The sequence below is a fragment of the Sphaeramia orbicularis genome, chromosome 15 (genome assembly GCF_902148855.1).
Source record: "Sphaeramia orbicularis chromosome 15, fSphaOr1.1, whole genome shotgun sequence".
In the NCBI taxonomy this organism is placed as follows: Eukaryota; Metazoa; Chordata; class Actinopteri; order Kurtiformes; family Apogonidae; genus Sphaeramia; species Sphaeramia orbicularis.
In genome coordinates this window covers 31,057,230-31,082,764 of record NC_043971.1, presented here as the reverse complement: position 1 = coordinate 31,082,764, position 25,535 = coordinate 31,057,230, and the positions used below count along the sequence as shown (strand labels likewise).

The 25,535-nt window shown below is 37.6% G+C and overlaps 2 protein-coding genes across 3 annotated transcripts in view; one reads left to right on the top strand and one right to left on the bottom strand.

The window, feature by feature from the left end:
* Positions 1-1,459: 1,459 nt before the first annotated feature.
* Positions 1,460-4,291, bottom strand: LOC115433703 (ubiquitin-conjugating enzyme E2 D4-like). Of its 2 annotated transcripts, none has more exons than XM_030155162.1 (7): positions 4,151-4,291; positions 3,728-3,791; positions 3,617-3,648; positions 3,091-3,168; positions 2,862-2,970; positions 1,839-1,932; positions 1,460-1,752 (listed from the first exon to the last, which is right to left on the bottom strand). In XM_030155162.1, the coding sequence occupies exons 1-7, from the start codon at positions 4,172-4,174 to the stop codon at positions 1,707-1,709; spliced, it is 447 nt and encodes a 148-aa protein (XP_030011022.1). In that variant the 5' UTR covers positions 4,175-4,291; the 3' UTR covers positions 1,460-1,706. The 2 variants fall into 2 exon arrangements, with proteins under 2 accessions (XP_030011022.1, XP_030011023.1); XM_030155163.1 differs by having other exon boundaries at positions 1,839-1,890.
* A 4,019-nt stretch (positions 4,292-8,310) lies between these two features.
* The window catches only part of rgs7a (regulator of G protein signaling 7a), a 62,800-nt gene continuing 45,575 nt past the window's right edge, over positions 8,311-25,535 (top strand). Inside the window, exons 1-2 of the mRNA XM_030156070.1 lie at positions 8,311-8,492; positions 9,484-9,602. Of these exons, the coding sequence (XP_030011930.1) occupies positions 9,525-9,602 (78 nt within the window). The 5' untranslated portion in view covers positions 8,311-8,492; positions 9,484-9,524. The remainder of the gene's footprint in view (positions 8,493-9,483; positions 9,603-25,535) is intronic.

Genomic DNA, 25,535 nt, shown 5'->3' with positions numbered 1-25,535 from the left:
TTTTTCTCTCCATTTAATCTTTGCTGAGTAATTTATCACTTATTATATTATCATTTATTATATTATCCTTAGCAATTTTCGATTAAAATCAGGTATTTTCCTACATTTAATTCACTTATCCTGTAGATGTTGATAAAAGCTCAGAGTAAATTTCAAGGTTATTACAGAAAAACCGAGAAAAATAAAGTGAATAATTCAGCACAATGTCATAAACTGAACATAAAAACAACCATCTAAAATTACTGTCATCTGTCAAACTATATGAGTTTTACTATCAAATTTGTGTCACAGAAAATTAGGTTGTTTCCGTGTTCACTACAAATCTTCTGAACATCCAAAAAGGTCATATCTGATGCAGCTGAAATGTTCAGAAACAACATTTAATCTGAAATATTTACACGTATTTATAGGATTAGTGCTTCAAAAGTTATTAAACATTTCAGATCAGTCGCCTGCAGCTGTCAAGGTCTTTGAAGGCTAACTTCCTCTGGGTTCAGTTGTTTCTCTTGGTAATTATTTGTGTTATATGTATATTTTTGTGTCATGATAAATGCTGTTTAAGCCTGAGGTTGTTTTGACATCATTGCTACTCTTCAAATTGCTATTCAAATAAATTCATTATGTGTAAAGCGCTTGGGTTGCCAGGCATGCCAGTCACTTAAGGTTACCTCAACAACCGAAGCTTTCATTAACAAAGCACAAAATGTGTTACGGCACTATCAGAGATTCAGTGTTGTTTATCTGGATGAAAACTACCTCCATCCAGGAAAGTGGGACAAGAACAGAAAATTACCATGTATCTGACAAGTTGATTTTAATTAAAAGAGCAAACGTTGAATTTATTTCTAACTGAAATCAGATTTGACAAGAGCTCCTCATGAAAGGTTACAAAGCTATTGTATAATCTAGGGGTAAAATTGTCAACAATCAACCTAACAGTAATAACTTTGGCCCTGACTATGTTCTCCTGACAGGTAAGTCTACAAGTAGGAGGGTGTACTCTGCATGCATGACTAAACTAACTGGACAGGGTCTGATACCGAACCCTGCTTTGTCACATAACTTTAGCACAGCAGAGGTTTGTGTGTGTGTGTGTGTTTGCCTGTGGTAACATTTATGCATGAATGAATAGGCCCATATGTTTCTATAATGTATTTCCACTTAAGTATGGACAACTGCTGCAATATTAATATATTAACCATTAACTTCAACAGAGAAACACAAGCAGAGGTGATGATAATGAGTGTTATTGTATAGTGGTAATGAGAATATTGTGGCCTCCATCAAAATGACCAGTCATTTAGCAAATAGGCCTAAATTAACTGTAACAAATAAGTACTAAATAGGATGGAAACTGTATTGCGTGAACAGTTTGGAGAGTACAAAGTAACTGGCACCACCTAGTGGTCATAGGAATAACAACAACAACGTGCCATATAATAAATGTCTGAAGTCCATGGTAAGTTCATTTGTTTATTGCCAAAAAAAGTATGTGTTTATTTTTAGTGCAAAATAGTAAAACTAAACCAAAATAAAACAATTTAAAATACATATACCTTATAAAATCAGGCAGCACCACATCCAATAATAATGATGATAATAATAATAATAATAATAATAATAATAATAATAATAATAATAATAATAATAAAAAGTATAAAACCATGAAACTAAGGATCATCAGGTGTCATACCAGGTCTTCACATTCACATTGCATACTTCTGAGTCCATTCTTTTGCCATTGTGTTATACCTAAACAGAAGACAAAAAAAAGGACTACTTTTACATACAAGTCAACATCTTTTTGTACTCCAAATCATTCAGCTTTTAATACTTACTTTTGTCTGTCAGATTTGTAAAGGTATGCAATGTCTGGAACTAGTGGATCATCTGGATTGGGGTCACACAGCAAAGAGCATATAGATAATAAAACTGGGGAAGGAAAACAGAACAACTTTCAACACATTCACTATGAATATCACGTAAATCAAGTACAGATACAAGACAAATTAAAGGAAACATCATGGTAAGGTGTGCACCAACTGAACCGCTTCAGAATTATTTAGTAATTTTTTTCTACAGTCTGTGAAGTCCACAGAAAGTGTGAACACACTTCTAAAAGATATTCCCTCATTTAGTGTTTTCACTATGGGGGAAGGTGTGCTGTTTTGTACTTATACAGTGTATAATTAACAAAATTTTAGCATATTATCAACATCGTTCTCATATTCTTAATTTGCCACCCATCAGAACAACTTTCAACACATTCACTATGAATATCATGTACATTAAGTACAGATAGGTGACAAATTAAAGGAAACATCATGGTAAGGTGTGCACCAACTGAACCGCTTCAGAACTATTTAGTGCTGAAGAATATATATATTCTGTATATAACCACAGAAAATAAATCAGTTTATTTACATAATAATTAATAAACTTTACTTATTTAACTATGAAAATCTGAACTTCAACACTTCTTTTAACACTCCTGTCTCTATCTCTGTCTTCAATTTAATGGTGTGAAACCTGCAATTTCACAATTTTCAAAGTGACACAGATGCTAAGTGTGTTATGTTTTATTTCTGGCTGTTCAGCGTCAAAATCCCATTTCTGTGCTCCTAAAGGCTAAAAACCATTCATTTGGAAGAGTCCTGATTTTGTGACAGCACAGCAGATTGCTTTGCCAACAAACTGTGTATATAATCAGCTTCACTGGCTTTCTGTGACTGATTCAATGGAATCAGTCCATCATTGATACTGTTTTTACACTGTTTTCATGTTGTGTTGCCAGCACTGAATGCACTATGTACAACAGTGAGGTGTACAGGATATATGCAGCTGTAATTTTTTTTTTTTACCTTTTGAAACTGTAAGTGCAGGGGACCACTGTGACCTTAAGATGTCAAGGCAGATGCCACCACCCTCACTGTTTATGTTTGGATGATAGACCTTTGTTTTAAAGGATACCTATGGAAACAATAAACAGAGCAGAAATAGGTCAAAGAGCACAAACAAAGCAACTTAGAACATTCCAGTTCATCATTCTCTACAAAAACAAAACACAAAAATAACAACAACAAAACTCACCTTTGGTGGTTTGAATGGATAGTCAGTAGGAAAATTGATGTTTAGGAAAAACACTCCTCCATTATATGGGCTGTCACTCTAGAAAAAAAGAAGTATTGTTAATTTCTGCCTTAAAACTGTAGACATTTACATTTAGATGTTGCATTATTTGTCAAGCAAGTTATTTTTGCTATAAAACACAATTAAAATGATGAACAGACTATTAATCTTGTGACCAAAGATGTTATGTAGATGGATTAGACTGTATGTTGGAGCTACCATGTGAGTCATTACTTGTCTTTAATTGGCATCAATTGCAGTAAAGCAGAACAGTTTTTATTTAAGACATTGGAGTATTTTCCCCTATCGTTTCTATTATCGTAATGCATAAGGCTTCAGGGTCCAGCACTGTGGTAGAGGGTGCCAGCTGGTGCTCTTCATACAGGACAGAGGGACTGGAAGTCATCAGAAAAACTCTATTGTCTAGGGATCCAGAAACCACTTGGTTAAAAAAAAAATCTGAGAAAGAAATCCAGAAAAAGCTCACTGGTCCCATGATGGTGGCCTGCCAAGAAAACACTAAAAAAAAAGAGAGAGAAAAATTATTTGTGAGATACTGAACTTGAGAAGCTGTTATATGGTACTGGTTTGTACTTACTGTCATCCCCAACAGGTCCAGCTGAACATCTGGCTGGAGGGTCTCTCTGCAATTCACCTAACTCCTGATAAGAAAAAAAAACACAACCACTTTATCTGAATGTAAACTTACAAATCAAAGTATAACCACATTAGCCAAATAAGCACTGACGCTTTGATCTACTTAATGGATTTATGTGTTTAATATACTCGACATATGCTGTAAATAAAGCTGTCATATGAGACAATTACCCTGTTAACACCTACACATTTTTAAGCCAACAAAATATAATATTCAACTATTTTTCTGGTAAGCGTACAAATAATAATAATAATAGCCTGATCATACTAATAACAATTTAAAATGACAGCATGACAACACTAAGGACATTTCCGTTTGTGTAAACATTTTCTAAACGTCACAAATATCCGTGAAAACTCTTACCTTTTGTAATCTCTTTAAAGCCATAGCGAACCTTTCAAATACGGAATAGAACAGCTACGTGTTTCATTTGGCAGCTGTCGACTGAAGCAACACTTTATACAGTCGATGCAGTTTGTTTTGAGTTCTTTGTTTCCGCGTTTCTTTTTTCTTTTTTTTTTTTTTTTGTTTTACCAGGAAGAATGGACACATGCATTCTGGGAAAGTGAGTTTTCAGTCGGATAATTGAAACGGACTGATTTCGTCACAACTTTACCGCCTTGTTTTTAAATGGGGAGCTAAAATGGTATGTAGAAAAATAATTCATCTATAAGCATTCAAAGACATAAAATTACTGTGACAGGACTGTTTTTTTTAAATTTTTTTTTAAGTTACAGTACTTTGCACATATTTATGTCAGTCATGCATGTTAGGGTCACATAGATTTTACATAAATAATCATTTGAACAATGATTAATTTAACGTATTAAGAATTATTAGACTTTAAATGCTGCATACATATTTAATCCAAAACAGTACCTTCTATGAATTCAACTGCTGACTGAATTCTACTCTTTTTTTTTTTTTTTTTCTTCGTGTGTATAGCCTAGTTACAAAGGTAGGGCTTCATTTGTGTTGGAGTATTTTTTCACTCGAGTAGTACACTTTTATACTTGACCTCCTGACATGTTAATGGAATTAATCCCAGCTTAAAGTGAGTGGTTCGGAGACCTCCAGGCAAACATTTAACTTTGTGTTGTTATGTTTTATGATTCAATTAGTTGGATCTACCCTCCTCTATAGGCCTCTTTTCATTATATGTACGGAATAAATCATCTCACAAACAATGGATTCAAATGGTCTATACAATATAAGGCTGTCATGTCTATATGCTGCAGTTAAAGCACAGAGGAATGTAATTTTATACTTTTGGTTATATCCAACAGCATGTACAACCTTCAACATTTTCAAACCCATCTGCCTTGATCCAACTATGATAAGAGCTTCTGTGATGGGTTGTTTAATATCTGAGCACTTTGGTGATTAAAACAGTAAAATAAAATTTTTGAAAAAGTTGGTTTTGTTTCACTATAAGATTCCTGCCTCTGAGTAATGGCTATGACTATTTTCTGTACGCATGGGAGCATTTTTAAGAGGTCAGGGTGAAGGAAGATGGATAGCATCATTAGAAATATGGCATATTGGTTTAAAAAAATAGGGCCAAAATGGCTTTCTTTATTTGTATTGTTCCATGAGGACACAGGGGGGATTCAAAGAGCTTTATAAAGGCCAGAAACAATACATTAGCATTTAAACTACCTACTGCAGATGAAAAATCAAATACAAGACAATAACAGGAGATGAAATAATATAAGACAAAGATAAAAATACAAAATACAAAGCAATATCCGTTACCAAACCACTATAATAGCCAATGACGGAAATAAAGGTTCAGAAATCAACACAATCAGTCAAACACAGAAGAAAACATGACAGGAGTCACTGAGTTTGAAAAGTACCTAAAGTTATGCACATTTAATGGAACAGCATTCATCTGTAATTAGCACTCTGTAGCATAAAAATAATTTCTCACTATGTTTGCCTGTGACTTCAGGCATTAGTAGCTGACTGCTTCCTAAAGAGCCCAGTACTCATGAAAACTCTGCTGCACTCTCATAAACTGAGAGGAAAGGCCAGACAAAAAAATCCACCACGCTGAGCTGCCACTTGAATTAGTTCCTCTATAGCTGTAGACATAAAATAACTTCTAATGCTCACATTTTCTGCAATTTCTTTTCCTTGCTGCTGTAGCTCTGAGTCCATTCATACCTCACCCTGAACCTTATACGTAGATGTTGATTCAAAGTGAGCTGCTGCTGTCCTGCAAAATGACACTAATATGTCACTGTCTGGCTTTAATACGCTATTGTTAAACATTTTTAATTGCAATCTGCATTCTTACAACACCATGAACAAGCAATTCCAGATTTTTTTCTGTCAACAGTAATTATCTATGGAAGGTGGTACAGTAGGTAGCTCCTGTCACCTCCTAGCAATAATATACTATGATGGGTTCAGACTCATTGATCTGTGTGGAGCTTGCATGTTCTCCACAGGTCTGCGTGGGTTTCCTCTAGGTCTTCCAGCTTCCTCCCACAGTCCGCAGACACGCAGGTTCAGAGGTTAACAGGTGAATAAAGTGTGAATGTGAGTGTGAATGCTGTCTATACCTATCTGTCATCCCTGTGATGAACTAGCAGCCTGTCGACCTCTTGCCTAATGTCAGCTGGGCTCCGCTCCAGGCTCCCATGACACTAGAAGGATAAATGGTTATGGATATTGGATGGAAGGCTGGAATAAGCAATTATATTATCATGAAGGACATGGTCTTATGCAACTATAGAGGGGTTGTATAAAGTGGCATAAGAATGAATTCCTCACAGATTTTACATGTCACAGCGATCAACTCAGACCTGTCACTATGTCAGAAAAATGGCCCCTCATTTTCTATCCAACTTCTACTTATAAACCATGGCAGAAAGCAGTAGTTTTTGATTATGGGGTCACTATCTTATCAGTTGTATTGTTGGCTATGGGAGAACAAATGCAACTGTCTGAATAATGTACTTTCATCAATATTTTGTCAATGGAAAAGAAATTCTGTCAAAAACAACTAATAGAAAAATGGTTTGTATCCACATTACATATTTGTTCAGCTTAAAATATAGATTTGCAAAGCACAGATAACATACATCTCTTTGGTTGTCTACTCATGCATTTGTTTGCTGGCTCCCAGCTGAGATGTTGACACTCATCAGTGACTTAAATACAAATTTTATTTATTTAATTTTTTTTTAGCATCACTCTTGTCCATTTTTCTCTCACAAAAAAACCTGTTTTCATTTAAAGCCAGAAACGATTGAGATATTTAGATGAAATATGGCCAGAGGTTGGTCAAGTAGCTTCTATATCTATAATATCTCTTTCCATTTTACTTGGTAACCCATTATCTTTTCAGAACATTTATAGTGGCATTACTTTAGAGGTAATCACTATACATTACCAAATTGCTGATCGTGCACATTGTAGGAAAACCCAGTGGATTAAATGTTTAGGTCCACTTTCTACAGAGCTTTGCCCTGAGGAAGAGGAGGGGGGAATGGAGGACAGATACGTAGAGACAGACACTATACATAGGGGAAAAGGGCACATCTGTCATCTTTCACGCCTGGACTGCTGCATAGCTGGAAGCCACAAACTCCAGCAAATTAAACTGCTATTTATTTATTTATGATATATGTGGTGCTGGTGCAGAAATAAACACTTCTAACTCAACATAGCTACAACTGCACTGGCTCCCAGTTATATTTTTTGCATTATAATCTACTGTTACAAAATTGCAGAATTGAGTTTGAAGATGTAATTTTCAGTTCATCTGTAAGCCCACAGAGACATACTGTAAATACTGACATATTGCTTCAGGTCAGACCAGATGGAGATATGTTAGATGAGCCTTACTTTTTTCCCCCCTCCTTTTGCAATAAATATATATTTTATACGGGCTATAATGCACATCACTAAAAGCAATTTGTGAATGTTCCAGTGAACACAGCTGTAGTTGATCTAGACTTGATGGCAAACCTAACTTAGGAACATGGAAAATCATATGAATCAAATAATATGTCAGATTTTCGACCAGATGGCCTGTTGTTCATCCATCCTGGGTAACATTACTCTGTCAGCAAAGCTTGTATCTAACTGAATATTCGAGCTGTGTCCCGAGACACAGCTACAAGCTCTTTGACTTCATATTTATTCTGGTGTGATTTAGATTGTGGAACTCATCATGATTAACTGTGACATAGGGGTTATGATTTCATAAAAATCAGTCTTCTCCTAAACTAATAATAGATCTCCTTGTTATGTATTGTAACCTATTTCCTCTCTCCAACATCCTATTTAAATGTAAATGTTAAAATGACTATTACAACGTGTTTTGATTTCAGTATAACACAATCTACATTTCACTGCAGTGCATAGCAGTACAATTTGAGTTGGGAAAAATAGCTGTATGTCTCCAAAACGGGTTGTAATTTATTCCTCACACGCTATTGGTCATGGATCGATGCGCGTTCGCGGCTCACGGTTGCGGTAGCGCGCCCGTGCTTGGGAGCATCATTTGGAGAAGAGGAGAGAGACAGAGAGCTGTACCAAACCAAGTGTCCACCGAATGTCTGCCTCTTCTCGCTGCCAATGAATTGTCCTCGCATTCCTATGTCTGCCAGTTGACACAGTGAACGCCGAGGAATAGACTCCCACCTCTGCAAGGATTCAGGAGTCCTTAAGCGTGCTGCGCGTTTTTCAGGTAAGCCCCCCTTTTCTCCTCCTGCTCCGGTGACCGCCGTCGCTGTGTGTTGTCTGTGTATTTACGGACTAATTCGTGATTAAGGAGACGGAGCGTGTTGACAGACGCGGGCGTTTTGCGGTAGCTGTCCAAGGTGCTGAAACGGGCAGTGGCTTGTGGTGAGAAAAAAAAAAAAAAAAAAAAAAAAAAAAAAAACACAGTACGATACATCCAACGGCCTCATGTGCAGAGCAGGTTACATGACTTCGCTGTTTGCATGCTATGAGCTATTTAGTGTTGCAGACTAATCCTTCCAAGGATGTCGTGTGGGTGTCGTAAGGGGAAGAGGGGAATGATGAAGCTGCAACATGCATACGATTGCCCGTTACATTTCCCCCAATCTTGCACGTTTTGACTATGGCTGCTTCCCCCCGAATGGATGTATCTAAGCTGCATTGTAGAGTAGCCACCTCCTCCGGGGACGGTGTGTTGTTTTACTGCATTTACCGTTGTCAGGGTCCGGGTCTTCACTTCACCTTATCGTGCCATCGCACTATGAGGTTTCATGGTGCCATGCAAGATGTGAGATGCGAATACGCTCATGTCAACAAAGAGTCAAAGATGATCCCTGTTGCAGAAATCTATTTTTGAAAACGGCGAATTTAACCACGAGAAGAATCATAGTATAACCCGCTGCTATAGAAATCGCTACACATGTCGTTGGTTTTATTATTTTGGATGGAGTTCTGCTGTATTTTCTGTGAATTATCATTTTATCAGTATCCGTACCTTTTCTTAAAAATGTCCTTGTCAAGACCTTGTGAAAATATGAACACGTGGAGCCGAATTGAAGACGTGCACATCTGTTCCATGTGAAAATGTCAAATCTGTTGAAACGTGATCCAGGCCACAAGTTATGTAAATTGTTCCCTTCTTGGCAAGGTAAGGGCAAGTCATGTTCAGTCTCCATTGTTCTTGTGATGGACCAAAATATCCATTCTGTCCACAACAGGAGCACCTGACATTTCCTGTGGCAGATTAACTTACCGGATCATGGCACAGACCAACAGTGGAGGGCAGGGGACCAACGGGGTAGCGGATGAGTCCCCCAACATGATAGTGTACAGAAAGGTATGGTAGCTGCTATTTTTAGTTTGTGTGCATGTGTGTGAGGAGTGTGTGTGTCCCTTGTATCAATTTACTTGATGATGAGCTGTGCAATGGAAATTGCTAAAACTAATGGCAAGACAGCGTTCTTGTTCCATGGTTGATTTAGGATTTTAATGCTACATCACTTTGATGAGGGCATGCAGAGAACATACAATTTTTCTCCCACTACATGCATGACATGCAATGTAGATATGGTAATTGTACAGATACCCATACACAGTGACACATGTGCACACATTTTCTAGTAAAACCATCAGCTTTTATTGCCAACATGTTGTTGCGTGAACTTTTAAATGACTGACATTAATGGAGGCAAAAGACAGCCAAAGGCTTAATAACCAATGTTCATTGTACTGCTAGTGGTGTGTTTATTCACTGGTAAATTTATTATCATACTAGAGAAAAGAAGGGGAATGGAATGGTCTGCAACTGAGGCTCCAAACACCACACTCATTAACAGAGTATTAATCTAAAACAAAAGTAATGTCTGTTTACTTTGCACCCACATTCCACATACAACCTTAAACACCTATACTGGGGATATTTGCACTGCTAGACATGTTTTGGTTGCATTTTTCCATGAACCATGAAAATAAGTCTGATTTAAAATTCAGTTCTCTACCAGAGAGGCCATGCTCCCAGGTGGAATTTGCTGTTACCTAAAAGTCATCAGACATTTTTCTGATCTGCTTTAGTGTAACCCCCGGCATACGTGTTATTTTCTGCTCATATACTCCAGTGCTTAATCCACTTTTCTTAGCTTTCACTCTTCCATAATTAAGTGCAGCTGGATTCTAGCTTATGGTGTCCTGCAAATTTAATAAACATCCAGCATCACACCAGAGCAGCAGCAGGAGCAGCAGCAGCAGCAGTATGTATGTATGTATGTATGTATGTAAACGCATCCTCTCAATGTGAGCAACACAATGTTTTATTAGTGAAGTGACCATTTTTCTCATCTTACTTGTGGATGATTCAAGCATTGAGTGTATTTCTTCGTATAATTTTCTTCATTTCTTTCCATGCATGCTGCCATTTCATCTGCGGCAGCTTCTGCACACCAGGAATCGGTTATGCTTAGCACGATATCATAGGTTGACAGTCTCTTATAGCACTCACAGTGTGTTAGGCAATATCACTGATAGTATAGGACACGGTTTTGGTGGCAGTGTCTCTGTGTTTGTAAAAGAAGATAGTGGACAATTTTCTGGATCTTCTCAAAGCCAATATGACAGACCCCAAAACTGCTCATATAGTAGGACAAATATTAGCCTAATGGAGATGGATGAATGTGACTGGTTTTATCTTTCCCTGTTAGTTTTTATTTGTAGAGACAGTAGAGGAAATTGTGCCCCTTATCAAATTTAATTTTAATATCTTACCATATCTAAATGTTCTACAAAATTAATTGGATCCTCTGTAAGAGCGAGTCAATTATTAACATGCAGATTTTCTGTATATCTTTTTAGCTGTATAGTTACCTTAGGGACCTCTTCTATGTTTGTGATATTGTGGTTATTTTCCATTTTTCCACAAAATGAGCTGTAGAATTGTATATTTCCAAACGTCAATGCTTATTTTTACACCACAAAATCAAAGATAAACAAATGAAACACAATGTTCAGCCACATTATAATTCCAGTCAGAATCATTAATAAATCATTCAATTCTTTATTTGTCACTACTTGACCACACATGGCCATAGCTTGTCTTTTTACACTGACTGACCTAGATACACTGAAGAATGAAAGAACATGGTGAAGTCAGTGAGGATAGAAATGTGTTTGTAGAGTGACTTCAGCTAGAATCTACTTGGAAGAGACGCAGCGTTCTGTAGAAATGTGAATGCAGCCAGAATGAACAGGTGCCCCAAATGCTTTTCAGATGGATGCGACTTGGCAGAAGTGTTGCAAACCAAACTGACTGGGACAGACCAAGATGAGTGAAATTCCGAGTGGAGAAAAAAAAAAAACAGTTTTAGTCTCTCTGCTGCTGCTGCTGCTGCTGCTGTTCACAAGCCGTGAGCACTAATCTCATGAACACGCTGTGGAATTTTATATAAAAATGTTGTAATTAAACCAGGCGACAAATCTATGCAACAATGTGTTAGCTATGTGTCATGTACGAATTATGTAACAGAGGAATTTTATGGTTGAGAACAGCGAAGAGTGGTTTGATAGTCTTCCCAGTGGGAGCATAACTACAGTATATCCTTTCACTTTCTCAATCCTTCTTTCTCTTTGTTCCACCCGCCCCTTCACCCCTCCACTTCTGTCATTAATGTCTAATGAAAATGGATGGGTGGGCTGAGGTGTTGACCTGCTTGCTTGTGGAGATGTGCGCGGAAACGTCTGTTTTCTCAAGGACGTGTATACACAAGCACCGAGCTTTAATGAATGCATACTGTATCAACATCCATCATGCATGCTCACATATTAATACAATACTCTAGGACAATGCTAAAATAAGAAATTTGACTTTTAAACATCTGAATGTGCAGGGACACACAGGCACATGCAGCTGGCTTTGTGATTTATTCACTACATTTGCTGTTTCTTGTGAAATTTTCACCATCAGTGTGCTAACCAATTAAGATCAAATATGAAATCAAGAGAGATACTAGCAAATGCTTGTCCACCAGGTCCAATTAAGTACTGCTAATAAGCATAAGTATTGTGCGTAGTATATGCATGTCTGAGGGTCTACATCATATTTTCTTGTATAAAAGCATCTGTGATGTCTTGCTGCTCACTCATTAACTGTGTCAGGCTTATATCATCGCCGTATACTGTATGTGTGTATTTTTTCATGCTCACTCACATGTGTGCTCTGAATTATGCTGTGATGCATGTGTGAGCATGTGTGTATGCTGTATGTAGGGCGAATGTTGCTAAGAGAGAGTGCTGAATTTTTTATGCGAGCCTAAAACAGCTCTGGTGAAGTTCATAGCCACTCAGCATGAGGAGGAAACATCTTCTCTTATCAGCCGGCACTTTTTATGTATTCGTGACTGTTGGTGTATGTCTGCGTATATCTGTAGGTGTGTACGATGAGTTGCGCGCTGCTTTTAATTGTGCGAGTCATGAGAAGGAAAAGATAACACTGTAAATTAAAATACATATTATTAAGAGGTACTAAAACCACCCTCATATTTTGACACATTTTTTTTTTCTGTGGCCTCTTTTGCTTTTTCTCCAGAGCAAATGCTCTTTTGCACAAAAGACACTTGATGAGCGAACCACTTCCTCTAAATCTTCTACCATAATGTTCCTAAAATTGGCTGAGAGTTTCGAAAAGGACTGCAAAAATACTTCTCTTAACTGCTTATTTTGTTATGAAATGTCACTTCAAAAAGTATTCAGACATTGCAGTTGTCATTAAGATGCTTTTGGAGAGATTTATCAAAACAAAAAGATCCATAATTTAATCTAATTTGCCCTACATTAACTTAATTTTTTTTTTTTTTTTTTTCCTGAAGAATATCATTTTTGAACCTTGAATCAATTAGATTGTCATTTTTTTTCATTCTATGCTCCAGCTATTGGAATCTGAGCTTTTGCTATGGTGTGGTATCTGACAGCTGAGGATCTGGCCACTTGTATTTACATCTGAGTGGCTGATGGATATCCAGTAATTGTGCCTTCGCAGCCAGTTTGGCCTCTGCCTCCCCCATTAATCTTGGACTATATATTTATATTTTATTGTTCTCACAGGGCAAAGACCACAGCAGACCAGAGCAGATTACTATTTTATATTCTGGTGCTTTCATAGATGTCAATATTGTGTATCTCTGAGTTAAAGCATCCTTGGTGAAATTTCAAGATGACTATGATATAAAACAGAGCGAGTGCTTGTGGTTATTGTTGTTATTTTCACAGTTTATATATAAATGGAGAGTACATATATTAAAATGTTTATTTATGTTATTTGCCAATAATTTAATTCAGTCATTCCCACTTTGATTAGCTTTTTGACTGCCTCCTGCCTCTTTTTTTTTTTTTTTTTTTTAAATCTTATCTCTTCATAGACTTTTGTAAAAAAAAAAAAAAAAAAAAAAAGAAAAAAGAAAAACACCATCACCACCACCTACAAAAAAAACAAACAAAAAACAAAAAAAATCTTGTTAATGTATGTGTGTCAAATTATTATTCTATGACAGTGACATGACAAAATACTTCAAAACCTACACATAAATACAGCTATGGCAACCATTTACCATCTACCTGGTTTATACAGCCACTACGAAAGAAACCGGCTGACAAGTCAAAAAGATTATTAGCATTTTTATGAGCAGCTTTGTCTCAGTGTTTTCACCTTCAGGGACCTGTTTTTTCACCCTCTGGGAAATGCTATTGTTGCTGCATTGTGAGATTTGAACCTTTTCTCCTCAGTGTGACTCAGGAACGAAGTAATGAGCAAACAGAAATAACAAACAGGGCAAAGGTATTAGTGCATTGTATTGATTTATCAATTGATTAAATGGTTGTGTACAAAGGATCATTTTGCAGGAACAAGATTTTCCCTCTCCTCACTGCAACACAGCAGTAATACAGTATTGTTAGATGAAGCAGAACTGCAGCTATTATTAATGCATTGAGGCACAGTTTAGACATCAAATTGAGCACAGATTTCATTGTTGGGAAATGTCTTTTGGGTTATGCCTCATCTGTATCTGTTAAAGCCAACCTATGTCAGCCGTCCCTGTTATCAATACATTTTTCCAACCATTTTTCATTGTTCTTGAGTCATAAACTGGGCAAACTGAATAAATTTTCAGCCTTTTCTCAGTTGAGAGCCAGATTGAAGGGTTCTTGTACTGCCTGTCTCCCTCAATCTGCAATCAGAAGCTCAGTAAGACCAAGAGAAAGAGGCAGAGAGAGGGGGCTGAGGTAGGATGATCTATAATTGCCAGATCAGAGAGAAATCTTTGTGTGTGAAGTAGGGCTCTTTGTATGTCAGCTTGCCAGCCAGGCGGTTTCTGTTCCTCTGTATGAAAACATACATGTTCTTTTTCGCACACACACCGCTGAGAGAAAGTGTGGGTGTTTGGCAGCCACTGTTAGATGGAAAATTGGCATTTAGGGCTTTGTGCTTTTCAAACTAATCCATTTTGCTCGTGTTTGCTGACGTCAATAACTAAGCACCAATTAGAGAACCGCCATTTGTGACACATGCTACAGTTGATCGTAGAGTAGTTGCGGTATCTCATCATGCTACCAGAGGCTAAGATTATGTACCTGTGCTGTGTAATGTAGTATAACATGTAAAAATATGTGACTCGAGGCAAGTGTCATGAAACTAGTAGCAGTGCACTGTTTTTTTTATGTTCTGATGTCCTAGTTTAGACTATGACAAGACAAGATAGAGCGCCAAGAATAAACACAAAGATAAAAAGACAAATTAAAAGTCTTGAGGCATGTATAGCAATGCTTGGTATTATGTCTTTTAGAGGATACAGTGGAGCTATAATTCATGCCTGAAAGCCATTTTTTCAGACAAAACATTCTGAATTGCATTCATAGTTGAGTTTGGGCAATGTGAGTGATTTTCGTCACAGTTGGTGTATTCCTGCTCCTCATCCACCTTATTCACAACTCAGTGCTTTGTGATATTTCTGGGGGTCTATCTCTGCATTGTGGACTGCAAATCTCAACAATATAGCAGGAAAACAGCAATGCAACAGCACCCCCCTCTAGCTGTAATGAAAAGAAGCATTCAGAGGAGTTTTTTTTTGCACAACTGCTCACTATGTCTGTGTATTACCGTGAACAGTGTAACAAAATGTCCCATACAAACGCAAACTAATGTTATCACAATGACACACTCCGGCATTGCTAGCTACACAACAGCTCCGCCAGACTCCAGCCTTGACACACTTCCTTTCTAATTAGCACATTCACACATTAAAATAAGGAAAACCTTTGCTCGGAAACAAAAAAAAATGTCAATATATTCTCTTAACAGCTGCTTAACAAAGCTCAAGGCCACATATTAAACAAAAGCACTGAATGTTAACAGTGCAAAGACAATGCATAACTTTTCAGGTCAAGACAAGAGTGACAAGAGGAAGTGGAGGAGTGAAAAAAATGACAAGAGCTAACCTTTGTAGAACAAATTCAGCAATGTAATGTATTCACAGCTATTGAAATCCACTCACTTTAGAATACACCAGAAGTAGAAATACCATCAGGAGTATTACATTTAGAATACAACAGTATGAATTCTGCTCTTTTTTTTTTTTTTTTTTTTTTTTTTTTTTCATAGGAAACGCATAATGTCTTGTTCGGAAATTAGCACAACAACAAATTCTGTGCCACCGTATATGAATATCACATGACCTCTTGCAATAGTAATGCTTTGGCAGTACACATGAATTATTATTACACATTTGCTGCATGAGCTGAATTGCAGGAGACCAGTTTCATCTCCAGGAAAATGAAAAAATATGATGCAGAAGAGTTCTTTTTCACGTAGTTTACCTTGCACTGAATGGCTAGCCCCTTAAATGAATAGTGGCAGATAACAAAAAAAAATGAAAACTGGGCTTGGTTTTGACTGTGCAGTGAAGTCAATGAAAGAATATTTAGTCCCGTCTTGCTCTAAGCTCTCTCCTCTGAATGTCTGCCACAGCTGGAGTCTTTAGTGCTGTCTGTTCAGGTTATGTAAGGGTCTAAGGAAGCCTGGGCATTAAGATAGGGACTGACTCAGGCCTCGCTACAGTATGGTCATTTAATTCCAACTCGTCATTTAGCAAAAGATTACAGGAGAAATGCAGCCAGAGTTCTGAATGAGTCCCTTTGCCATCTCGTGACAGTCTTAATGAGGACAGAGATGCTCAGTTTAGGAATAAAGTATAAGGGAGAAAATGAGTCCGGGACAGTTTTATTCACTATTTCTCTGTATTTGCGACACACTCAGTTTACATCTTTCAAAAACATCTATTTGTCCTTGTTCTCCCCTTGTTTACATAGTCATCCCTTCTCTGCTGACCCTCCTTCTCTGCACACACCATCTGCATTTCAACTGTGTCTACTTTGTACTTCCAATACACTCCCTTGTTGCTTCTGGTGGTGGCTCGTTCCTTCATGCAGTTAATCCACTTTGTGTAAATTCTCACTCGCTTGCTTGTCTCTGTGTCTGTGCAGCACTATTAGTCTTGCATGTACACTGTATTGAGAAGCTATGAAGGCTGAAACAATAATGGCAGATTCTCACAGAAAAAAGCTGATAATTGATTAACTATCCAGTATCATCACGCTCTGGAAAAACTGGTACTGTTGGAAATTTACTTCATTAATTTCATTGAAAACTGCTGAACTGAAAAGTAAGTCAAATTATTAAATACCTTATTTAATAAATCAGTGCTTACATGAAGAGATCTGAAGCTGAAGATCAAAATACCTGTAGAAAAACTAGAGGGTTCTAGGTCAATTTTGATGTTTCATTTGCATTTCCATTTGAGCTTGATATTAGCCAGTGGCCACTGATTAAAGCTACAGGAAACAACATCAGGGGGGAAAAAATGCCAGAATCTGAAAAAGATTCTTCTGCAGGTCATTGCTCTTGATCCAGCTCACTAGAGTAAAAACAGCATAAATATACATGACCTGATGTGTTTCATGCTGTGTTCTGTGAGTCACAGAGTAGAGCAGTAGAGTCATGTCTGATCAAATTGATTCATTTGACTGAAAGCTGTCAGGTGCATACACAACCCACCGATGGGTCTGAAGACAACTGTGATTAACCCAAACCTCCCATGGTGGGAATGTGTCGTCTGCATCCTGAAAAAAGAGCCCAGAGAGGGAGTTCGAGTTCTCGTTTCCCCTCAGATCACTTGAATTATAATATGATGAAAGTCATGCAATGCAATGATGCAAAAACCACTAAGAGTTGCAGCTCTACTTGGTCTATCTCTATGCCATATGTAATTTAGTTTATTGCATGGGAATGTGAAAGGAGATGTAAAGGATGGGAAGAAATAGTATCAAGGCATTTCAAATGCTTTGGTATTAGATTCATTATGTGAATCTGAAATACCACACAATTTCACCTGAGAAATGAAACATTTTAAAGTATCAGTGCCTCTCAAATCTAGGTTAGAGTACTTGAAGGCATTCTGCCAAAATAAAACTGAATAATTGGAAGTGTGCCATTCTCCAATGCAACGACTGTATATATTATATCAGCCTTGCATCATTGCCAAAGCAAAACTCATATTTGCACGTCAAGAGCCTTCAAAAGTAAACAGAAATGAAAAACCTTGTTATCTTCTCTACAGAGCATTTCATGCATTACCTCCTTTCTCTGCAGTATATTTTGTCAGCTTGAAGGAAGAAGGTAGACTTTTCCCCTCTGCCTGTGTCTAGACTTTCCCTCAGACCTCAACCTAGTTTCCTTTAGTGTCTCTCGCTCCGGTGTTCACACTTTGCCCTCTCCATTTCTATCTCTTTTATTTGCCCATTCCCTCTGCCTCCCACTCTCATGGCCTCTTTTGTTCAGTTTTTGTCTTTGATGTTTCTCTTATACTCACAATATCAGACCAACTTTCTCTCCACCCGTGTCTCTATCTCACCCCGACACACACGTGCGCTCGCCCTCTCCCTCTCTCCCTCTGCACCCCCCCAGTGTGTACTTCTTTACCACTGAAGCATCCATCCACCTCTGTCTCCCTGTCCCCTCCTCTCATATCCCTCTCCTCTCTTTGAAGTCGTCAGAGCCCATGCCGCTCCAGTCGGCTTTTATCCTCACACAGAGAAAAAGAGAGGAATGTATTTAGATCCTGCTGAAGCACAGTCATCTCTCCTCCTGTGTGAAATGATTCACTCGTGACTCATAGCTTTATTGGGAACTCTCTCTAAACAAACAACTATTGGATGTGGCATTTTCCATCCAAATTGACTGGAACTGTAACTGAGAGTGCTGGCCTGATTGTCCCCCTGCAGCTCGGTGGCTCTCTCAACAATGAGGAGTCATTCTCCCAGAAGCAATCATGTTTTAGTGATTAACCTTCCATGACTGAGTCCCATTGCGTAAATCCAATACCACAGAAATAATAAAAGTCAAACAGCTATTGTTCCAAAGGGTACATTTTCATATGTTTGAGGCATAAATTTTCATTTCCTAAACAGAATAAAAGTATACCTTTGTGCAAAACTGTTCACTTATCAACCCATCACTCCAACAGTCAAACACACACACATATGCACTCTCAGAGCTTGCAGGTTGTATAGTGCGCTGAGCAGCTTCCACCTGCAGCCTACTGAGGCTCACAGCTTCACACCATTAGTTCAGCTTAGCAAGCACAGCCATCCACAGCATAGAGGAGCCTATAAACCCCGGGCGCCATCTTGACTCAACCTGCTGCTGCTTCTTTCTTCTCTGAAATGTGGCAAAATAATGATTTCAGAATGTGTTTTCCAGCTTAGTGAGCCATAAAGACAACTTTTTAACGTGGCTATTGCTAAATGTTTCTGCTATCTAGGGATGCACCCAATGATCTTTTATTATCTGTTGTGCTGATGATTATTTTCCTTTGCAATTAAATCTTTGGTCAATAAAGCAATTTATTTAAAAACACAGAAAAATAAAAACAGTAGGACATATTTAGTTGAAATATTCTCTTCAGCAATTGATGTTTGCCAAGTTCTTTTTGTTGAATTCCATGATGGTCTTTAAACAGTAACGCTTGAAGTACCCTCTAATAATCCTTAAGTCATGCACATAATTATAATAGAGTTTGATGTCGCATTTAAAATAAAGGGAGTCAAAAAACATTTGTTGTTTTTTTAAAGGGCTTATGGTTGATTTACAGCAGGTCAACAAGACTTCATTATTTCAGTATGTTCTTGTATTTGGAGGTGCACTTGAAGGAATTATGGGAGCCATAAAGCTTAGGATGTGAATGGAGGAAAACTGACCTCATTAACTGAATTTAAACCCTGTCCTGATTGTCGACGCATGTAAACAAGATGATTAATTACAGCTCTGCTAATATAGTTGGAAAGTACAACGCATATTAAATTCTTTTCCTTAAAGTCCCCATGTATCAGCTAGCGGATGGCAATTTGCTTTTGCATATTTACGTGTTTCCTGTAATAACTAGAATGTAGGCCACTGCAAAAGCCAGATCTGCCCTGATTGGTCGACTCCATCTGTGGTAAGTGATAACCTGTAACTGCTAGCTAGCTCATAGGTACATTACTGTTTTCAAGGACATGACAAACTCATAAAATGACAAAATAATTTTTAGCATAACCGGACCATATAATGCTTTATATGACATGTAGTGTAAGACATGAAAAAAAAAAAAGGTCTTGAGAGCCACTTTTTTGTTTGTCCTTTGTGGGCTACTGTAGCAACGTATTTGACTGGTCTCCCATGCACATTTAAAGGATTCATTCTAAGATAAAGAAAATAAAACAAGGATTCATAGTTACAGGTGATTATACACTTGAAAAAGAAATCACAAAAACTATAGTATGCGTCTGCAAACATATGACCCTAAATCTTGCATAAATGTTATGCATGTGTACAATGTGCCACCACAATTCACAGAAATTCTTCCCCTTGAATTTCAGACAGTACCTCCTGGTTGCAGTCACTCCTAATTGGAAGATAACATTCCTGACGATGGTGTCTTGAATGGTTGTGCTTTTCTTCTGCCCTCTGTTTTATTTCTGCTGTGGTGGCTTTTGGCTGTTCTGCTGGCATCCCCATGACAACCACACCAGCAGTCTGTCAAATGCTGTTATCTCAAACACTTCAACAATGTGTCCAACACACCCCGAGTTAGCACAGTGATGGGACATGTCTAGGTTTGTGTGTGTGTGCGTGTGTATGTGTGTGTGCATGTGCGGTTTTGTGTATTTCTAGTGCTAGTTCATGTGTATGAGTAAGTGAATAATCACCCATTTAAGGATGCTGCTCAATCCATGAAATGCTGCAGTGCAGAGCCTGGGTTTCAACATCACCTTTCACTTATAACTAGACAAATAAAACAGTGAATCTCTGTCCACAAAAAATGATGTTTAGTACAGTTTTGACATACTTGTACTTCAAGTTTTGTAGTGCAACAGCAATGGATTTTGGATGGATGGAGTTCAAGGGAAATATTAAACTTTATACACAACTATATCTATTTCACAGAACAATTTTACTAATACTACTGAAATGATAATAAGAACCTGATTATCATAAGATACTGTAATATATCAGTCGGGATCTTGGTATAACAGTATCAGTTGTAATAGGATTTGGTGGTACATTTGAATATACTGTGTGTTGGTAGAAATGTGACGACTCTTTAATTCTGTGTGATAACATGGAAAGTAATGTGATCTGAGCAACAGAACTACTTGTTAGTGGTGATTATGCAGCTCGAACATGGTTTGCAAAAGAAGAGTGACAAGAAACATGGAGGAGATGATGCCATAAATACTAGAGCTGCCGCTATTGATTATTTTTGTTGTTGATTATTGGTTATTTTTCTCAATTTGATTCTAATAATTGATTATTTGAAAAAAGACATGTTTGAAAATGAGAAAAACTTGTCCTTTACTTCAGAACCAGCTGAAACAACAAAAAGTAAGGGAAAGGATATATATAAAAACGATCTATAAACAACAACAACCAAGTCAAATGACACCTACAAGTAATATGATACAACTTTGTGGTGGAGCTACGTATCAGGGTAATTGTAATCAAATACTTTTTTCAATTGATTTGAGTCGATGAGTTGATTAATTGTATCTAATAAAGACAGAGCATTTTGTGCATATATTTTAGCTTTTTTTTTTTTTTTGGAATGAAAGACAAGCATATCCTACTGGAAACTCAAGTCTTTACACATTGCATATATTTTCACCCTAAAACTTATGTGTAACTTATGTTGTCTCATTGTTTTTTTTCTATTGAAATTCTAAACAAAAGAAAACAAATATGGTGAAAGGACAGAAGCTGTATGTTATTGTAATATATTCCCTTACTGTGATATTATATTGTATAATGTCTTCGAGGATTTGGGGTGTATCACTCAGCCCTCAGTTGTACACGTCTCATGTTTCTTGCTATCTGAGCCAGGTACAGGATAAAATATGTTACCCAAGCTCGAGCAGATTTTAAATAAAGACAAGGTCAGGCCTAACAGTGCATTAGGATATGATGGGAAGGGTATTCCTTGGCACAGACTGATTTGATTTGTTGATATTAGCTTCTCTTGCCTCTAAGCAGAAGTCTCTGAATTAGAAAGAGCTGGTACTGGGAAAAGATAGAAGTTGTGTCAGGGTTATGTAAAATATCTCCCTCTGTAGCCGTATATCAGTGTCAATCAACATATTTTTACAGGGATAAAAAGTTGTGAGGATAATGTATGCATCTGATTGTTGTAGCATGAAAAATAGTTATATTTCCTTTTTTATTTTTTTCTAAAATTTTATTTTATGACGTAAGTTTATTAAGTTTTTCTTTTTTAAAATAAAAAAATGTGAAAATTAGAAAAAAAAAATTAGGCCATATATGACATACATTTCCACACCTTAAGCCAGTTATCAATGCCAGTACACTGAAGACATGTAGATAATCTCAAACAAGACAAAACATGAAATAATAATAATAATAATAATAATAATAATAATAATAATAATAATAATAATCATAAGGATGATGCCAACCATACACATATACATGGTTACAGCAGGTATTACTTATCACTAAATCCAGTTCAAAAATAGTTATGTTTCCAGTTATTTCCTCATATATAATGCTTTTCTCAGCTATCACCATTTTTTGCTGTTCATGCCGGGTGATACTTTTTAAATCACTCTAACAGCCTGCTGTCGTTTTGAAAGGTTCACCAAAGCCTATCGTCCATCATCTTCATTGCTCTATAGTTCAAGCGTCACTTACGTCCAGTCTGCTGGTTTACTCTCTACCCTGACCGCGTCCTCCGAAGTGTGTGTGTCCTGTCAGACACCCAGTCCTTGTCTCTGTTGTGCAGACAGGAGAAGGCAGGAGAATGTCAGCCTGCCAGTATCCAGCTGCTTCTCTCTTATTGGTATTCAGGGCACAGACAGCCATCCTGAGTGTCTATTGCACGTGCCAAGGAGGAATGTGGGAAAAGAAGGGATGAGGAGGAGAGCAGTGAGGCCCCCTCTCTCATGTTATCTGGACCTAAAAATAGACTGCATCCTCCCTTCTTTTCTATTCCCAGTGCATCTCTGGTTCCATAGCCAACCACCCCCCACCCCCCTCTCTGTTTTCCTCTCATCCTTTCCCTCTTCCTCCTTCTCTCTCTGTTTGGCCTACGTAAACATACTCTCTGGTGTCTAATGATAAGACTCCTCAAGTGTAATACCAGACAGTTTGGACACTGTTGACAGGCTTGCAGATGAAAGATTAACCATAGGGGTTACAGTATCCCCCCGGCCATATTCTACACTCTAACATGTTTGCGTTTTTGCATTCTGCAGTGCACCGATTTTCATTAAATTTAGTGGACAGGTAGTGCATCTGTTGAAAGGGACTGAGGCTGAAATTGTTTTTACTTTTTCTTAACATTAGTGAGTCACATGTTAAATTAGAACATGGTAATAATAAAGATGATCTGACTAAAGATCAGATTAACTGTGGGTGTAAACATGTCACCTCCTGGGCTTTCAAAGGCAGACCAGAGGCTGTTCTATTTGAAGGGGGTCCTATGGGAGACGTGGCCTGAACAAACCATTTTGTAAAGACAGTTGGTTTCATAACAGTTGATTTTGTAACAGAGGCTACTTCTGTGATGATCTCTGTCATGTTATCCACAGAGTAGCAAGTGAAAAAGATCGTATTGTAAGACACGTAACAGTATGTGGTGTTTTAACAGATTGTGTAACTGATCACGCATACACTTTCATGTCCCTGTATCCTAAGACTAATACTATCTAATATTATGAAAATATTAGGTGATGTCAGAGAACTCATACCATTAGCTCCCAGTGAAATATGTGACTGAAGTTTAAGCTCATTAGCTGCTGCTTAGCTGTTACATTTTTGTCAACGTCGAAAGAGACAACTTTGTAATCTACCCTTAGATCATAGTTGGTTAAACAAACCATTTGTACCAACTGACAAAAGGGAAGAAAATAGGTGTGATTTGTGTTTTTCCCGTGTTAATTATGCTGTGAAATGAGAAGTAGATGACAGAGGCTTTTGTTTCTGTCTCTGAATGCCCTTTTATTTAAGTAGCATCAACAATGGTGTTCGCTTATCAGTGAATATGTCAGCAATGTTGATAATAATTACTTAATCACTGCGCGCTTTTCTTAGCTCCTAACGGCTAATCATACACTATTTGAAAAGCTACGACAGATGAATTGTCTTTCTTTTTACAGAACTTGTGCACAATTTATCTGTTTTGGTAATGCAGCTTAATTCTTCCTTTATCTACTAATTTATCAGTGCGTGCTGTTTGGGTGATAAAATCATGGTAGGTGGGCAGGAGGGATATTGGCTTTCAGTGGATTATGTTCCAGCACATGGCCAACCTTGGCTTAGTCATTGCGCCCACTGCCCGCCCACCTGAAGGATGAGAGAGAGTGAGAGAGAGAAAGAGAGGCCTTGCCCTAGGAATACTATCCCACTACAAGCCAGGAACACTATAGCATAGTAGATTTAGAAATAGACAGTACACGAGGAGCACATCGATGTCTAGAAAACTGAGTCAGAGCACGGTAGAGACAAAAGACTGAAAAAGGTCCTGCCCAAGGTGTGCCATGTACAAATGAACCAGAAACTGATATGAAATAATGATGAGATTAACACCAACGGCAACGGTTAGAGAAAAACAGATGGTCACCTGAGTCTCACATACCGTACAAGCTGAATTACATTTGATACTCTTATCGGCATGTATATCAAAAGTATACTGACTTTTAGGAGAACTTTTCCCACACAGCAAATTGAGCATTAAACCTGCTACTGCTGCCAACTAATAAAAAGAAACACTTTACGACCACCATTATTTCCCTGAAACTGCTTCTGCTGCCCCTATTTCTTTGGTTGGTGTTGCTCTTCCAGTACTGCTTATTGCAACAGATTTTTTAAAAGCGCTGCAGAAGGTCTTTCTAAATAGCAAAAACGCCCCACAACATAAGATTAAAGGAGTTGAAGAACAGAATGTGTAGAGGATGACGGCAACAATAATGTGGAAAAACATTCCTAAGTTCATTTACCTGATAAAGTTAACCATTCCAGTACAACAAGAAGAAGAACTCGTGTGTCAGAATTCAATATGATGACTGGAATAATACGTGAGATTCACATTTTGTATCTGCGACCTATTAAATGTAATTTGTTTTTGTAAAATATTAGTCAGTCTGCTGTTCAGGGCTTGTTGATCACAGTGGATAGAGCAACACATGGTTACATAATTCAATTATTACTGTTAATTATTATCAAAAACAAGTCTCTGCCATGCAACATTTTGTGCCAGTATAGCAGTTAGTACACTACTATTGTAACCAGGAATCTTAGTAAACGTTGAAAGAGTCAAATAAAACATGAGTAAATAATTAGTTAATTTTTGATGATTATAAAGTCATCACATAGAGCTTTCATCTGCACAACAATTCAATATGCAAAGATCTTTTGGGAAATATGTGATACTCTCAAATGTGCTGTGGTTGCATAAAGGATGAGATGGCACAAACCTACTGGCTGGCATATTTGGAATAAGAACTGCATTAACCGCAGCAATGTCAAACGAGGATAAATGCCAGTGTTTTTTTTTTCCAGAGAGTGGGCATCGCCAGCTGAATACCTCTCATCCATGATTCAATGCTTGTCTGTTTCTCTCTAGTACAGGGTTGTCCCTTTGGGAGTGAGATGTTGAGGAGTCAGGGGAAATATTGAACATCC

Excerpts from the sequence above, each read along its gene's own strand:
- LOC115433703 (XM_030155162.1), bottom strand. The coding sequence starts at position 4,174 with ATGGCTTTAAAGAGATTACAAAAG. Across the intron at positions 3,792-4,150 it reads CTTTAAAGAGATTACAAAAG|GAGTTAGGTGAATTGCAGAG; the intron begins GTAAGAGTTTTC and ends TTTTCTTATCAG. Across the intron at positions 2,971-3,090 it reads ATCCATTCAAACCACCAAAG|GTATCCTTTAAAACAAAGGT; the intron begins GTGAGTTTTGTT and ends TTGTTTCCATAG.